Raw genomic sequence first — 17,022 nt, forward strand, 5'->3', positions numbered from 1 at the left:
ATAATGTGATACACAGACAATTGTAATTTCTATGGTCGAGGGCTATGACACTGGCTGGCTGACACATTTAATATGATGTCAGAATCCTATCAGCATGTCAGCCTCTGAACGACTCTTGAGTCTTGTTCAGAGATGAGACTCGATATTCTACCCCCAGTACTCCACAGAAAATGGACTACTGGGGTTTGAAGCAATGTGTGTTCAGTGCTAATGTATAACTATGGTTCAGCGTCCTTTGTTCCCATAGATACCATCCGAGGTGCCTTCCGCAAGCCCTGCGACGCAATGGTGACGCTGTAGTTGAGTTCACGCGAGGAATAATGAGATCTCCCAGCTCGTGTGCGCGACCAAGAGAGAGGGAAGATGGCGACGCAGGAGAGCGAAGCAACTGAAGCCCCCGTGAGCAACGGCGAGGTAAAATGAATGGCGTTGTGTAAATGTTCGTTCGTCGTAAAAGAATGACACGGTGACGGGATGTATCGCTCGCGGGCCAAGTGCGGCAGCGCTGTCGTTTTAACGTCATTAACGCTCATCAGACCTGTGTCGGTGACGTTGTCAATGCCGGTTGGTTTTTAAAACGACCCCCCTCCTGCTGTTCACGATGAGTCTGGAAACGTTAGCCAAGCTAGCTGCTGTGCTGTCTGGAGTCACATTTTTAACATCACGTCTTATTTCACAACAGGACAGGGCCAGTGATATAACAAGTTAACAATGTATTTTATATTTACCCATACGTGGTTGTCTAACACACCTAACTGCTGCATTGCAATTGTCGATTCTGACTGGCTTGCCATCAGCTACCACACATACGGCCTAGGTTGATATGTCCCCTCTCTGTTTTAAAGTCATGTCTGACATGTTAACTTGTCATTACCGCTTATACATTTTAATGCGTAAAATTCCGTTTAGAGAAGAGTTATTTCTCTTGAGTAATTGCCCCGTGAGTGATGTCACTTGATGTAGGCCTACTTGATAACTTGGCAGTTCCTGATGAATGGGTAGCTTCTCTTTTAAGGCTGGGTATGATTCATTTCACGTGATTTGTATCAGTTTTGATTTGGGGACATTTTGTTTGTTGTACTTTGTACTAATGATACTTCCAAAGTAAACATTGATCTAATTTATGTCCTGAGTGTATGGTTTAAGCCAAGGTATCTTAAAACAGAGAATTGGTTGAAATGTGTGAAACACAGTTTTGGTTTGGTTTCTTTTTAAACGTGAGATCAGTTTTTCATCCAAAGAGGAAAGTTGACAGTGAAAGTAGAACAGGGGTGACTTTTTTCACCCAAGGGCCATCTACATAATGTACCTTTTAGATTTTAACTATTTTTTGTCACGTGTGTTCTGTGAACAAAAAGTGTATCTCAGCCTTATGACACCGTACCAAATGAAACCAAGCAAGCAAGATAAAATAATAAATACATTTTAAATACAAGGAACACTGACAAATTTTACTCTGGGAAATACCAAAAAACTTAAAGGTAAAAATGTCCCATACTGTTGGGTGGGCCGTTCATAATACAATTCAGGTATGAAGCTGCTATAATAATCTTACCTGGCTTCCTCAATGCAAAGCTGCTGTAGCTGTGCATAATCTACCGTATGTTAATTACACCATAATTTGCCATTTGAGGGACTGCCTGACATGACAACAATATACGGTTTCATTAGATTGGGGGATATTTTACATTTTCATTAATATTAGTGGCAAATGTCTTGCTGCTGTTGAATCTAGTTATAGGTTAACTAACAAGATTTGGTGGTCATTGCCTTGTGCTTTACTCTTGATTTCGAGCTTTCTAGTTATGGGTGGTAAAGAGAATAGTGGGCAGAAATAGCTGCCCTTTCTGAACAACATTATTTTGTGGTTTTGACAATATTCCAAGACCGGGTGCGGCTGGTGCACTTAATAATCACGACTCAAGGACCAGCATTTTGCACAGTTGGACTAACTTATATTTTCTTTGATAGATAATTATTCACATGCATACAAGTATTCTTCTTTTCTACTGTGTAAAAAAATAATAAACTCTCAAAAGGACCATTCTGTGTAGGAGACAAGTTACTCAACAAGGCCAATAACAACTCCCCCGTTTGACAGATGGCTGTTGCCCAACCACACTCCCAGGCAGACACTTGTCTCATACACATCTCTAGGATGCATTCTTGCATGGAGTCTCTTGACTGTGCAACCTGAATCTGTTGATGGTTAATTGTTAATCTAGTAAGTGTGTGTGGCCTACCACTCAAGCACATAACTTGTCGCTATTGTTAACCTGATTAGGGTCTGTTTCTGTTATCGTTACTGTATTAGGTCAATTGCCTAGTACCTTCTCTATGTAAATTAAAACTAAACATTTTCTTGTGTACATTATGTCACTCAAACCATGTGCAACCCAGATTCGACAAACAAGGGACTAAATTAATTTCGCTCCTATGCCACCAAAATGTGGAACGCCCTACCTACAGTCATTAAGACATGCGATGATGCGAATCCTTAAAAACTGCTCTCAAAGGGCACCTACGGACGGCTGCAATTCGAAACTGCCCCCCGTAAAATCTGAATCCCCCACCCACCCCTGTTCCCCCTCACTATGTTTCTTTTCCCTTTTTACCTCCTATGATGATTTCCTGTTTTGATTATATAGTTGTGTATATTCGTGCGTCTCTAAATGTTTTGATGAATTGAAAATGGTGGGCCCTATTGTAAACAAGTGTAATGCTTTATGGTGTCGTCCACTCAGTTAACAGTTTTTGTATTGAGTTGTACTTGAAATGTACTGTAATTCTGTAAATAAATCAATCAATCAATCAACAAAAAAAAACTCACCACAACGGGCATGGCACCATTTTGAAGTATTTGAGTTTTTATAATGTTGGTGCTGCTAGAGAGAAAAAAAGTCTTATCTTGGGCCTTCAGGATTATAAATCTCCTGTCCTCAAGGCTTATCTATCACCTAATTATAACTTGCTGGCCATTTATTATACCTCACTACTTCTTGCCTCTAGAGGTGAAGCATTGGTTGCCCTTGTGTCGGTGACAGAGGGGGAGATGGGATGTTTAGATAAGGGAGACTCATGACTTGGCATGTACTGTACTTGTCTATACTCTATTGTGACACTTTCAATAGAATGTGGCCTAGCTGGGGGATTTTCATGTAGGATTACTGTGCTACTTGATTAAAATGTCTAGAAGTTCAAATGTTTTTATTATTTATCATTTTTTCCTTTTTTTTGTTCTGAAATGCATGGTAGCTTTGGTGTCACGCTTAGTTATTTTCTAGTTTCTAAAAGCAGGGTTGATTATGGCAAACACTGAAGACAAGCCATTATTATTGTAATTATCTATATCATTATCTGTCTATTAGTTGACAACTTGATGGGTCAAAAAAGTGCCACAACCACAACCACAACCCAACTATTTGTCTTTTTCCAACTTGTGCAGTCAATTATTGTGAACAATAATGTATAACTGCGGTGCCCGCTGGCCTAGCTGTCCAGGCGCATGCCACATATAGGCTCTGCCTGCCTGACAGCGCATCGCATGTTCAAGTCCCGTTCATGATGATGTTTACTGCATGTCTCCCCTTGTCTCTCTCTCCCTCTTTTCTGTCAATCTCACTTGTATCTATCATTAAAGGCAGAAAAGCCAAAAACAAATCTTAAAAATAAATATTAAAATATTAAAAAATATATATATATTAAAAAAAGCACTAAGGACTCGGAGGCACTTTACCGTCGGGCAAGTATAGGTCATGTTCTACTTGCCCAAAGGTCATACTCACTTGCCAGAAAAGTAAATCCTCCATCATAATTTTTTTTTAAGATATCTTTTTGCGGCTTACGCCTTCTTATTGTCTTATTGAAACGGGAGAGAGATGGGGGAAGACATGCAGTAAAGGCCGTGTCGGGCTCGGGAGTCGAACCCGCGGCACACTGCGACTGGATTAACAGTCGGGTGCCCAGACGGTTAAGCCACTGCCTGGGCATTACTGTTCAATTTAACACTTATTTTTTTTTACTTTCTGGGGCTGTGCGATAAATGTCATGCCTCAATTTGTTTTTGCCAAATACCTACATACTTAATAGCTATGAATATGACATTTTACATTCCACAGATCAGAAGACAGAGCGCTCTGGCCACGTTCAGGTGTTCAGACAGATATTTCGTGTTGTGCTTGATAGTTGCGTCCCGTGTTAAACAAGCAAAACGAACTCCTCCTGCCAGAAAGTTTTATTTACCTGCCAGGACCAGGTGGGCAACCCTTAGTGCCAACTCCTGATGTACACATTCAGGTCCCTTGATAAACTGAAGTTTCAGGATTTCTCTTTAGTTGTTCAGGCTGTTGTCAGGATCTAGACTTCTTGTGTGACATGCTTATGCTCTCAATCAAAAAAGTATTTAATTGCATTATATGCCATACTTAAGTGTGTGTGTGTGTGTGTGTGTGTGTGTGTGTGTGTGTGTGTGTGTGTGTGTGTGTGATGTGCGCAGGTAAGCTTAAATGGAACTGCAGCGGCAGATGGCCAAGCTGTGCAGACAGCTGAAAACGCACAGGATCCTCCTCCAGCAGCAGCCCCACCTAATGCATGGCAGGTCATCAAAGGTGTCGTCTTCAGGTGGGTTTGTCTTTAAATTGACTATTTTCACTCGAGTATTTCCAGGCTAGTTTAAAATAAACATCTGTTGCGAGGTATACTACATTTCATAAGTACCCTGTGATGTTGCTAGGTTTCAATGTAGTCAGTTCCCAGGATACACAGGTGGTCATTTGTGTGTCCCCAACAAAAATACTTTATTTGACAAATTGTTTTTGAGGGGATATACAGGTTTAATGTTTGTTTTTAGTTACATTTTGTAAAGTTTGTTTTAAAAACGCCATTGACGATGAAGGGAAAATACATCATCTTGTCCCTAACACATTTTATTTGTTTATGTTTCTGAAAATGAAACGAAATCTGTATAGAACATACCATACTGCTATCTACTGTGTATCTGTGTCTCTCTCTATCTATCTCTCGTCTATGCATATGACCGCCTGTGAATTTATTTAATAAAATACGAAGTTCATCAAGTTCTTGATGGTGCCAGATCAAAACAAATCCACAATGAAGCACATAAAGCTAATGAGAAAAGGGGATACAATAGGTCCTTTGTGCTAAACAGAACTACATAAGCACTAGAACGGCATCAAACGCTGTAGGATGCTGCTTTGTTGTCCAAAGAAGATTTTCTGTCTGGTTTACATACTGTAGATTTATATACACTCTCCTCAGCTTGCATTAAAACCTACAGTTTGTTTTGTTTCAGCATTGCGTATATTCTTTTGCACAACTTGATGTTGCCTAATACAGCTGTAATTTGCTTGTGTTAAAGTTTATTGAAGATATCGGTGATGGTGACTATTGATAGATGTTTTGTACAGCTGAATGCTACTTGCGTAGGAGCAGTTCTGTGACAGCGTTACAGTAAAAAATACTTTGACTGTGATAACATTTGACTTGAAGTTTGAGGGGAAGTAAGTTGTTTACTTAGGTCTTTCTTCCATCTTAACAGTTGTTTCTGTTGAAGTGTAATGTAGGGGCCATAATGTGCCTAGTTTGTGTTCTTATTATTGACGTAAGGTATGTCACTTTAATGGAAGGATTGGGCACTGCACTGGTAGTAGGTGGTGGGTGTGATCACTGGGCCTGGGGCACTGCCACGCTAATAACTACATGGCGTTCACCTGCTGGGCAGTGGGCACTAGTCGTGTTGGAATTGAGACAGGGGTGATCATGGGAGAGGGACATTTTCTGTTGACTGCTTGAACACCACGTTCAGTTAATACTTTAGCTTGGGAACTGTTGTAACTTTATTGTGTGTTGTGGAGGAACCAACCTTACTGAGTTATTTTGCGTGCGTGTCAAGTGTCTCCTCGGCTCGCAGCCTACATCCGCAACATGTAATATGAAACAAATTGTGAACAATTACATGGCTATGCTATGGGTGTTAAATGATAATACCCATATCTATCATAGCCTGAATTGAAAACATGTAACTTTTAGCACCTGCTCTTCTACTATCTCTCCTCCTGAGGTAATATTTATCATAGGTGGGTTGCTTGGACTAATATGGCTACAGTATTACATTGGGGATGGCACATTAATTGGTACCAAGGGAGACATATTAAAGCTAGTTAAAACAGGTGATATGGCCTCCATGAATGCCAAAGGATGAATGAGAGAATTTCATGAGATTGCAGCACACTCTGGAGTCATGCTGAATGAATATTTTCTGTAGATGACAAAAACAAACTGTCTTCACTGTTAAAGTCAGCAACTTAATCTTGTTGCTCTTTAGAATGTATGAAGTATCAGTCAACCTTTTGGGATAATAAATGAATAGTGAATTAATCCAACAGCAGCATTTCATTTAGATATTCTCTCTTCAATTGTAGTAAAAATAAATAGTCCGGCAGCCGACAGGCTTCTTTTGTTTAAAGTGGGTTATTTGGTCTATTTTTATTGGCCTAAAATATTGTCTATATACACTTCTATCCGGTATTGGGCAATTTTTTTTATTGGGATTTCTTATTTTCTTTAGTGTTTCTTGTGACCCTACCATTAACATCTTATGGCAGGCAAAAATTTCAAACTTCCTTTATGCTTTAAGTAGCATGTGACATGTCAAACTAGGGGATGAGATGAGATTCAATTTATTGTCAATGTACAGTACAAGTACAGCACAGCGAAAAGTATTTTCGCATCTCACCAATGGTGCAAACATGTCTGTAAGGAGGATACATTATTTACAGTAGTACAGTAGTAACAGTAGCAGTAGTAATTTAAATAAAAAATGATATGAGAGCAGAAGAAAAACACGATCTGTCTATATTGCAAGTAGCCCTTATTGCACATGGCCCAGTGCACAGTGTGCTAAACTAAGGTCCAGAGACCATGTTCCACAAGTCCAGTGGTCATATCACACAAGTCCACATAGTGTTTGTAGACTAGGATGTGTCCAGAGTCTCGGGGGTTTCATGATTCTGAATACATACCAAGCATTCGCTTTGCACAAAATGCACCCAAATGTACTGACGTCATCACATTTGTCACAATATTTTAGGCCAATAAAAAATACTATATACCAAATTTCCCACCCGTCCACCCCGGCTGCCGGATTATATAGTTCATAAATTCATTTTAATGTTCTTTGTGATATCATGACAAAAATTGCACTGTGGTTGTCATTATTGTTGAGCCTCGTAACTAAATTTAATGTACACCCACTAAAATGTGGATATTGAAAAATACTGGTAGTTGTATGAAGAGAGTGGAGAAGTCCAGTACTTGCAAATGAACTGATTTGTCTAATATTTTTAAGTGAATGTTTCACAAAATCTAACTCATCTAATTATGGCCTCATGGTGCATCATTGGTTTCTAATAATTAATACATTTAGCAATTTGCAATTGGTTTCTAATAATGAATACATTTAGCAATTTGCTAATTTAATTTAGACAAACTGGATGGTTGATTACATAATGCTCCTTCTGCTATCACTCATTCTCATCATTGAGATCTCAATGATAACCACAAACCAAAACACTGATCGTTGGTTATTGTTTTACTAATGTTCACATAGGAATTAGAAAATTACATCCAATTCTGATGCAATATCCCCATGTCCAGTTACCCTTTTTTCTCATGTTGTCCCACATTATGTGCTCATTATATATTATATATTTAATTTTTGATTGCTCTTTCTCCAGAATCTTCATCATTTGGGCGATCAGTAGCTGGTTCCGTAGAGGGCCATCCACTCCTGACCCCAGCACCCCGGCAGGGGTCCCAAGATTACCCAGCCGGAACCTCTTCCCCAAAGATACCCTCATGGTACTTCAGCTTGTTTCAATATAAGCCACTTTACTCATTAGCTAATATATATATACCTTGCATCTTATCTATAAATGCACCAAGTCTCTTTGTGTGTGTGTACTGTTGTAATGCAATCAAATTCGACACACACGTTCCACACCCCCACCCGGTGTTGAGTCGGTCGGACCCACGGTTGTCCAGAACCGCCCCAAAAAGGCCTCTGTCCAGGCTCTGCAAATTGCATATATGGGCATAAAAGGGACACAGGCATAATATCTGGGTGGGGCTTTCATTTCCAACTTGCATCGTTCCAAGTAGCTGGCCTGTTCTGACATCATGCTGACGTCTCATGGTCTGCATAGACTCCATATTTGGGCATGCCTGTAAAAGAACTCCATATATGGGCATAAAAGGGAAACAGACATAATATCTGGGTTCCAAGTAGGCCAGTGCCCAACGGGCACCGCTGTAGAGGCCCCACAGGCACCTCTAGTTTAATGAATACACCACATAAGATAAGCCACAAGATGACCACCATAACTATTTGGATAGTAACAGTGTCTCTGAAAATGTCTTTCTTTCCTCTGGCACATATTAGTGTGGCAACCAGACTGTAGTAATTGCCCGTAATTATCTCAGTGTCCTGTCTGCTTGCTCTTTCCTGTGCCCAATATATCACAAACTGGTTTATTTTCTCATTGCTCCCCCAGGACCTGTATATCTATATCTCCCAGGATGAGGTCTTTTCTGACTTCAACAACACTGAAGCCCTGTTCTGGTTCCACAGAGACCTGGTCTATGGAGACTGGGCCACAGGGGAGGATGGGGATGGCTGCTATGAGCAGTACAAGGAGTTGGAGATCCCAGAGGTGGGACATTCTCAGAGCGGAGTTGCCACTTAGTTTAGAGAAGCCTGGCGAGTGAAAAGAGAGGGTAGTCGATGGACATGAGTAAATGGAGGTCTATGACCTCCGTTTTGACCTATCTAGGAAGATATCCAAGCACTGAGTGTAATGTGTCCCTCTCAGATTTGGAGCCAGAATCTCAGTTTTTTCTTCATTCCTTTTTTTAAGGTTATTGCACACGCAACAATGAATGTCATTGAGACAAGAAGTGAGAGCACTCAGGGCACTCAGGGTCGTCTGGTGAGACGGATATGTGCAAATGTATATCATTCGCGTACCAGTGATGGCTGACATGGTCTGATGTGACCAAGTGGCAAGTTCTGGCAACAACAACAAGATGAACGATCCTAAAAATGCTTCCTTGGGGAATCCCATACTTTGTCTCAACTGGATCTGATACAAGATCACCTAGGGAGATCAATAAATGTCTTTCAGCTAGGAATAATCTGAACCGGTTTAGTTTAGGAGATCTACCCATTTCTCAATTCTGTCAATTAAAATTGGTCTATAAATACTTGGATCTAAAAGGATGAGGACAGACACTTTATTATTATAACATATTATGATACTCCAGTGAAAGCTATGTAAAATCTGTCCCTTTAATGTATATATTTTGGCATTAATTCATGCTTACTTGTACTTTACAGCCTGTGCAGCACAATGGTTCCCTTTACATACATGTCTACTTCACTAAAAGTGGATTCCACCCAGACCCGAAACGCAAGGCGCTCTATCGTAGACTGGCAACAGTCCATTCAACAAGAAGTAAGTGATGTACACAGGGCAAACATACAACCAAGTATAACATGGAATTATTTTAATATTGACCTATGCTCCTTAACCTTTTCAGTGCTGAATAAATACAAGCGTAGAAAGTTCATGAAGACCAAGAATCTACTCACAGGAGAGACAGAAGCAGATCCCGAAGTGATCAAGGTTTGCTTATTCATACAGGGTGTTTTATAAAGAGATTCCCTAAATATGCACTTTGCGCAAGCCACATATTTTAGATTTGACTGCAAAAATGTTGACTCTGCCAAAATGTGTAGCTATGCTGTGACTTTAAAACATCTGTAATCCACTTTGGCACTATTGACATGGCTATGAAGTGTGTTTCTGGCAGCTGCTATTAGTATCGGCTTCCTTACATAAAAACGTATCACAAGTTTAATTTGGCTCAAGGGATGTTGCGGTCGAATGATGAATTATCTACTCAATTGTCTCCTTACACAGCGGGCAGAGAGCCATGGTCCTGTAGAGATCATCTCTCACTGGCACCCCAACCTCACCATCAACATGGTGGATGACCATACAGCCTGGGTGAAGGGCTCGGTCCCCCCACCACTTGACCAACGTATGTTCCTCTGCTTAGCTTTTTGTCATGAGAAATCCATTAACATACTGATTACAAAATAGTTCTGTACATACATTTGCCCATTGCCACATTCTAACTCTTTGCACAATTTGCTGCTCTGTTGTGTATGATGTATATATTTCTACATTGTTCACTTCTAGATGTTAAGTTTGAGGCTGTGAGTGGGGACTACTACCCCATTGTGTACTTCAATGATTACTGGAACCTCCAGAAGGACTACTATCCTGTCAATGACACCCTGAAGACGGTTCCACTGCGCCTCTCCTACTGCCCGCTGTCCCTGTGGCGCTGGCAGCTGTATGCGGCCCAGAATGCCCGCTCGCCATGGAATTTCTTACCTGAAGACACCTATGAGCAGTCTGATGAGGACCAGGACTCTGTCAAGGTGAGTAGCAAAGGAAGCAACGGGTGTCAATCTGTAAAGATCATGTTTAAACCTCAGCCACATGGTTGTTGGCTTTAAAACTTGCTGAAGAAATCTCTTTTTTGAAGGTGGCCCTTTTGGAGACCAACCCCTACCTCTTGGGAGTGACAATTGTTGTCTCCATCGTACACAGTATCTTTGAGTTCCTGGCCTTCAAAAATGGTACGGTCATTCAAAACAGTTGGTCTGTAACAGACTTTTCTTCCTATAGCATTAAAATGCACTCAGTTGCTTACTTCCTTTATCTTTAATCCTGCTTCACTCTGTTTTGCCCCTCAGATATCCAGTTCTGGAATAGCCGTCAATCTCTGGAAGGCCTGTCAGTGCGCTCCATCGTCTTCGGTGTTTTCCAGTCCCTGGTAGTGTTGCTCTACATACTTGACAACGAGACCAACTTTGTTGTCCAGGTCAGCGTCTTCATCGGCCTCCTAATCGACTTCTGGAAGATTACCAAGGTTATGGATGTCAAGGTATGTCACACTTTGATAGATGGTTTGGGTTGTGTAGTTAACCTTGTCATGTAAGCCCCCCCCCCCCAATAGCGAGTGTCCAATGCTATCTTAGCAACCGCAGCTTGGACACACTTCCGTCACACATTACGTCAAAGTTAACTTGCATCCTTGAATGCACATACACAATATTTAGCCACATTCCTGCCAGGTATTAATATATTAATTATTTTGCCACTGCCACAGTCTATTCAGTGCATACTCCCAAGGCCAAAAGGTCCTGGGCCGTGAACCGGAAGTAAACAACAGCTGTGCACGATCGTATTTTTTTTTATTCACCCGAAACATACATTTTTCGTAAACGCCATCATCGAGGATTTCATATATTGCATATGAGCACGACAGAGTTGCATACGGTCTCCAATCCATAATCAGTATAAACCCTTATCAGCAAGCCCCCAAAAATCACACACTTGTGACGTCATGTGGCAGCCAAGTCTATGGACTTTTCCTGTTTGCTTTAACACTTCGCTTGCTAGCCATTTCTGCCATAGGGGAACCTCTGATGCTGAAGCATTGGAGGACCAACCTTTTCCAAGGCCGACAGCAAATGTTCTCTCATAGCGAGAAGCACACCGCATACCTCAAAAGAAAGCTTAATTTGTCCACTCCAATTCAATTATTATAATTATTTTAACCATCTTCCATTCTGAAGATATTTACCTTTTATGTAACACCTGCTTTTGTAGTAACGTGCTTTTCTTGAACAGAAAGCCGAGTTGGGGACCGTTTTATGTCAGACATTGACAGGCAGATATAAAAATGAACACAACAAATATCCTATACATACTATACACCGAATGAAAGCCCTGAATGTTTACTTTTACGAGGAAAAAAAGTACACATTGATCCCATCTACCCTTCGACGGTAATTGGCTTTTGAATGAGCTACAGAATGACCATAGGGACTGAGGGGACATATTGGGGCTACGTTAGTACTGTTTTGTTTATTTTTTATGATGATGATGACTGATCGGGCACACGCCAGACCAGCAGATGAAACAATGCAAAGACGCATTGTCATTATTTATCCATCTATGACATCTGTCACTGTGTATCGTTCCAACTCGGCTAGCCGAGTTCCCCTCCAGTTCCACACCAGTGCGTATTTGCATTGTTTCAGCTGACCGATGATCATCATTATCAAAAATAACCGGCCACCGTCCTTCGCCGAGTTCGCCGAGGGACGATACAATCCGTGAGGTTGTGATTAGTTTGTTAGTTTTCTTGCTTGTTCGTAGTATGCAGAAGGAAAGGAGACATGAATCTGACCGACTTTAGATATGTTATGATGGTGTCCATGGGAGTTTTTCCGACAGACACTACACACTGACACAAGACCCCCTCCCCTCCCCTGAAACAAACAGGAGGGGAGGGGAGGAGGGAGAAATGGGAGGAGAGGTTGAGACAAGCCGATCGGATGTTATGCAGTGTGATTCTGTTGACTGGAGTTTTATGTACGCTCGCATGGGCACCGCCATTACGGTTACAGAGACTATTCTACACAATGCGCCCCTCCCGTCCTGTTTTCAGGAAGGGAGGGGGAGAGGGATGAATCGGGGCTGCTTGATCTATTGTCCGGGTGTGTATAAAGGCGATTGAAAGTAATCAATAAAAACATGCGCTAAACGGAGATCTATGTGTCCCGCATCGGACATGTGGCCACAGTGGGCGGTAGTGTGGGTAATATAAGAGAGTTCCATTCAGTTGCATTTTGTAAAATTCTATTTTACATTTCACACTACTTTCTGTTAACCTGTCATTTCTGTCTCTTTCCCAGTTGGACAGAGAGAACAAAATCTTTGGGCTAATCCCACGACTGGTATTCAAAGACAAGTCCACATATGTTCAGTCCTCGACTAAAATCTATGATGACGTAAGTGCAACACTTCTATACCTTTGAAACTATCATTGGATGGTTGATTTTGACCTTTTCAACTTACCTTTTTACCAATTAACTCAAATTGTGTTAAGTGTTCTTCCACAAAATGTGGCATTGTATACCATATTGCTTTAGTAAAATCACACCTATGTGAACTGAGCGGTGCAACTATACGTGTGTGTGTGTGTGTGTGTGTGTGTGTGTGTGTGTGTGTGTTGCGTTCTAAGTACCACACATTACTTCGACAAACAAGTTAATCATGTACATATTAGATGATAATGTAAATGTCTTTCTTGGTGTTCAGATGGCCTTCAGGTACCTGTCATGGCTGCTGTATCCTCTGTTTGGCTGCTATGCCATCTACAGTTTACTTTATGTAGAGCACAAAGGATGGTACTCATGGGTACTCAGTATGCTCTATGGCTTCTTGTTAACATTTGGTAAGTCATTCTGCACAAAACATTATCTGTTCCCCCTTGTGGTTGAAAGTGTTGTTGCCCTTCAATCTGCTTTTATTTATTGTTACACCGTTTCCTGTCTAGTCAGCTTTGGCCCTGCCCATCATTGGTTTTACTCAGGGGCATGATTTATGCAGACATGTCTCCTGTACTTTGCACTTTGACAGAAGGTTGAGATGCACAGGATGCCCATGATAACCATGGTCATTTACGGTTGGGAACAGTACAATTATAGCTTAAGCCCCTTAAGCTATAAGGGCTCCTCAACAGTTGTTTCTTATTTACTTTCCCCATCCAAATGTTCTCATGCCAGTCCTTTATAGACTTCATAGAGCACAGAAGTCTGACCTCAATATCGTTAGAGAACACTAAATCCACAGGTGTTTCCATAGGGGGATCTTGGATCGCCTCATATGAGAACTGTTTGAAAAATAAACAAATCATCCTCGTCGTTTCACTCATGGATATGAAGAATCAACTGACTGAGAGAAAACGCTAATGTTACTGCTGCTGAATTAGTTAAACTTTAGCTAGAAACAGACTCAAATATGACTAGTGACTGTCGTAAGCGATAGAGACACTCCCGACAATATCGCTGAGACAGTCTTTTTTTTTAAACTGCAGCCACCCTCATGCATACGATTTCAAGATAGACATCAGGCAGTCCCACTTGTCTGTACTGCCTGATCTACAGCTCAAAATCACCTGACGGATGCCTTAATTTATTTCTGACTCTTTCTTCAGGTTTCATTACAATGACACCACAGTTGTTCATCAACTACAAGATGAAGTCGGTGGCTCACCTCCCATGGAGGATGCTCACCTACAAGGCACTCAACACTTTCATTGATGACCTGTTTGCCTTTGTCATCAAGATGCCCATGATGTACAGGATAGGATGCCTCAGAGATGGTAAGTCAATCAAGCTTTATTTATATATAAGCATAAAGCAAAACGTTCTGAAATGTGTTTTGTAGATTATTTCTCTGTGTCAATGCTCCTTGGAAATACGTTTATACTGTTGAAAAGCCTGTTTATTTCATGGAATGTCCTTTTGTCTTTTCACGTGTCTCTTTGCCTCAGATGTGGTGTTCTTCGTCTACCTGTACCAGCGCTGGATCTATCGGGTCGATCCCAACCGGATGAACGAGTTTGGCACTAGCGGAGCAGACCCTTCCAAGGACACCACAGAGCAGGCAGAGACCACCACTCCTCCTCCACTCGCCATCACAGACAAAGCAGAGGAGGAGAAGAAGAATGATTAACAAAGACCATGCCCCCCCCCCCCCCCCCCCATCTGCCTCCCCTGCCGTGACTCCTGTAAAGAGGACTCGTGGAAGCCAAGCAGGCTTAAACGTCCGTTTTGCCAGGGAAGGGAGTCATTGTTCATCTGCCATGGGCACTGCTACAAAAAAGAAATTTGTTTCAACTCTCCCTCTAAATTCTACGTGGGGATCCACAGCAAATCATATTCAATGTAGACTTCATAAATTCTTATTTCGAAATCCCGACCCCCTACGCTCTCGTTTTGCAGTTCAAGTGAAGTAAAACAAAATGTGATGTACTGTATTCTGTATGATTTTGAGAGGTCCACAATGTCTCAAAGAGCAGGATGTGAGAGGGATGGGTTGCAGTGCTACTACATATCTCCATATTTTTACCTGCAGAGATGAAGGTGGCCAAGTGCTTTTGTTCCGTCTGTAGATTTCTCGTGAATTGTTCTTCTCATTCCATGTGACCAACTGTTTTTCGGGTTACCCGGAAACAGGTGAGTAGTGCCAGAAGAAACTGGAAGGGTCTGGAGTTGAGATGGAAGCCTAGAAGAGAGGTGGTGAATGGAAACAAGATGGATGACCCTGTTGAATCACTACCAACACAGTGACTCCTATCTTCAATTTTAAACAAATGGTTGATGTTCCAAACTTGAACGAAAAAACAAAAAAAAACAAAAAAAGCCTTGTTGGTATTAATATAAATATTAATATTGTCAATGATTACTTGATTTTCTTTTTCACTCACTGAATCTTTATTTTGTATGTCCTAAAAATGTACAGAATATCAGCTTGTCATGTTAATAATACTGATGTCAAACTGTCCTAGCAATAGCTGATTTGCAAGTCTTTATTTCTCTTGGACATTGAATTGTTCGACCGTTTAAAGTTGGAGATTTGTTTTTTGAATTGTTCACTTTCATGTTTGATCACCTTGACAATTACAGCAGAGTCTGAAGGTCAGGTGTGTATTATAGAGGAATTACAGTTTCTCTCGTTTTTATTTTGAGTGCTGTACATTTCTGCAGTGATGAGGATTCCATGTTGGTACATATTATTTTTTGAACACTCATGTTTATAGTAAAAGCATAAGTGTAATTTAAAATGTCTTCACAAGTTTTTTATTTGACTTCAAAGTAATGATGTTGGTTATACTTATATCAAGGATACAATTGTTTGCCCATGTAACCTGGTATTGGAGAGGATGTGTACCTGTACTGATACGCAGTGCATGTGAGCCTCTGCGCACACACAGGCTATCGGTATAATACTGTTGCATTTTTTTCCTGATGACCGAGTGACACTTCAATCGGGCAGGTACAAATGAGAGCTAACGAAAATGGTTGTAGTGCCAGTGTGTCATTATTGAAAATAAATGGGTAACAGCGTAGTTACATTTGAATACACTTCAAATTCAATTCACATGGCACAATTGTGCATGTGTGGATATTTAAAGTGTGTTCATAAATTACTTTAATTCATCTGCAGGGCAAGTCACTCATTCTTTCAAACTGATCTAAATGGCTCCACAGTCCACTGATGACCTAGAGATAGATAAGAGACAGTTAAAACAAACTAATTTGTTGAGGGAAAAATAATGTATAGATGTATCATCTAGTTGTCGAGGGTGTCCAACAACATACAGCAAATACTGTAGACGGAACTATATATGTGTTTATTTTATGCCTGCTTTATGGCATGATAGGCCTACATAGATATTGAATATTCCAGCGTTTAAAAACCTTTGACTCTGTAACATACAAAATGAAATGAGCTTTTTTTTTGAGCCAATTTTCCGATTTTGATTCTGGAAAGTTATACAAATTGTGGTATATTTTCCATATAACTGCATTATTTGCATATTTAAATATAGAATTTCAGGAAACTTGTAATACAATAAGTATTTAATTGACTGGTGCAGTTTCACAGTGATAACTATTTATGAAAATGTTTAATCTTATTCACTTAATCATTTATATAGGCTAGCTAGGTGATAATGACAATGTATGATACATATGAAAAGACTCCTGTGGAAGGGTTATATATTTTACTTTAGACCACTCATTTGATAATGAAATCTTGTCCGGCAGTGGTATTATAAATTGTGAACTCTAATTGCTTCCAAACGGATTGTTTTCCGGGAAAATTGCTATATTTTATCTCAACTGTAGATGGCAGTATTGTATGAGGTAATAAGGAGGTAACCTGGAGGTAACTGTAGTTGAGAGGGAACAGAACTCCAGCTCAAAATAAACGCCCCTAAAACACATCAAGTCTGACTCGGAGCCAGACCCCCTGCTACCCCCCAGGCTACGCTAGTATGACACGGTGACGGTCT

The 17,022-nt window shown here is 40.7% G+C and overlaps 1 protein-coding gene across 1 annotated transcript; it reads left to right on the plus strand.

Annotated features, from left to right (window-relative positions):
- Positions 1–345: 345 nt before the first annotated feature.
- Positions 346–16,072, plus strand: clptm1 (CLPTM1 regulator of GABA type A receptor forward trafficking). The gene is made up of 14 exons (XM_080772193.1): positions 346–414; positions 4,496–4,620; positions 7,755–7,878; positions 8,571–8,729; positions 9,413–9,530; positions 9,616–9,701; positions 9,999–10,119; positions 10,281–10,525; positions 10,633–10,726; positions 10,844–11,034; positions 12,854–12,949; positions 13,260–13,395; positions 14,158–14,325; positions 14,497–16,072. Exons 1-14 carry the CDS (start codon positions 364–366, stop codon positions 14,676–14,678), a joined length of 1,896 nt encoding a protein of 631 aa, XP_080628319.1. The 5' UTR covers positions 346–363; the 3' UTR covers positions 14,679–16,072.
- The last annotated feature ends 950 nt before the right edge of the window (positions 16,073–17,022 follow it).

The sequence above is a fragment of the Protomyctophum bolini genome (assembly GCF_963924005.1).
Source record: "Protomyctophum bolini genome assembly, chromosome: 9".
In the NCBI taxonomy this organism is placed as follows: Eukaryota; Metazoa; Chordata; class Actinopteri; order Myctophiformes; family Myctophidae; genus Protomyctophum; species Protomyctophum bolini.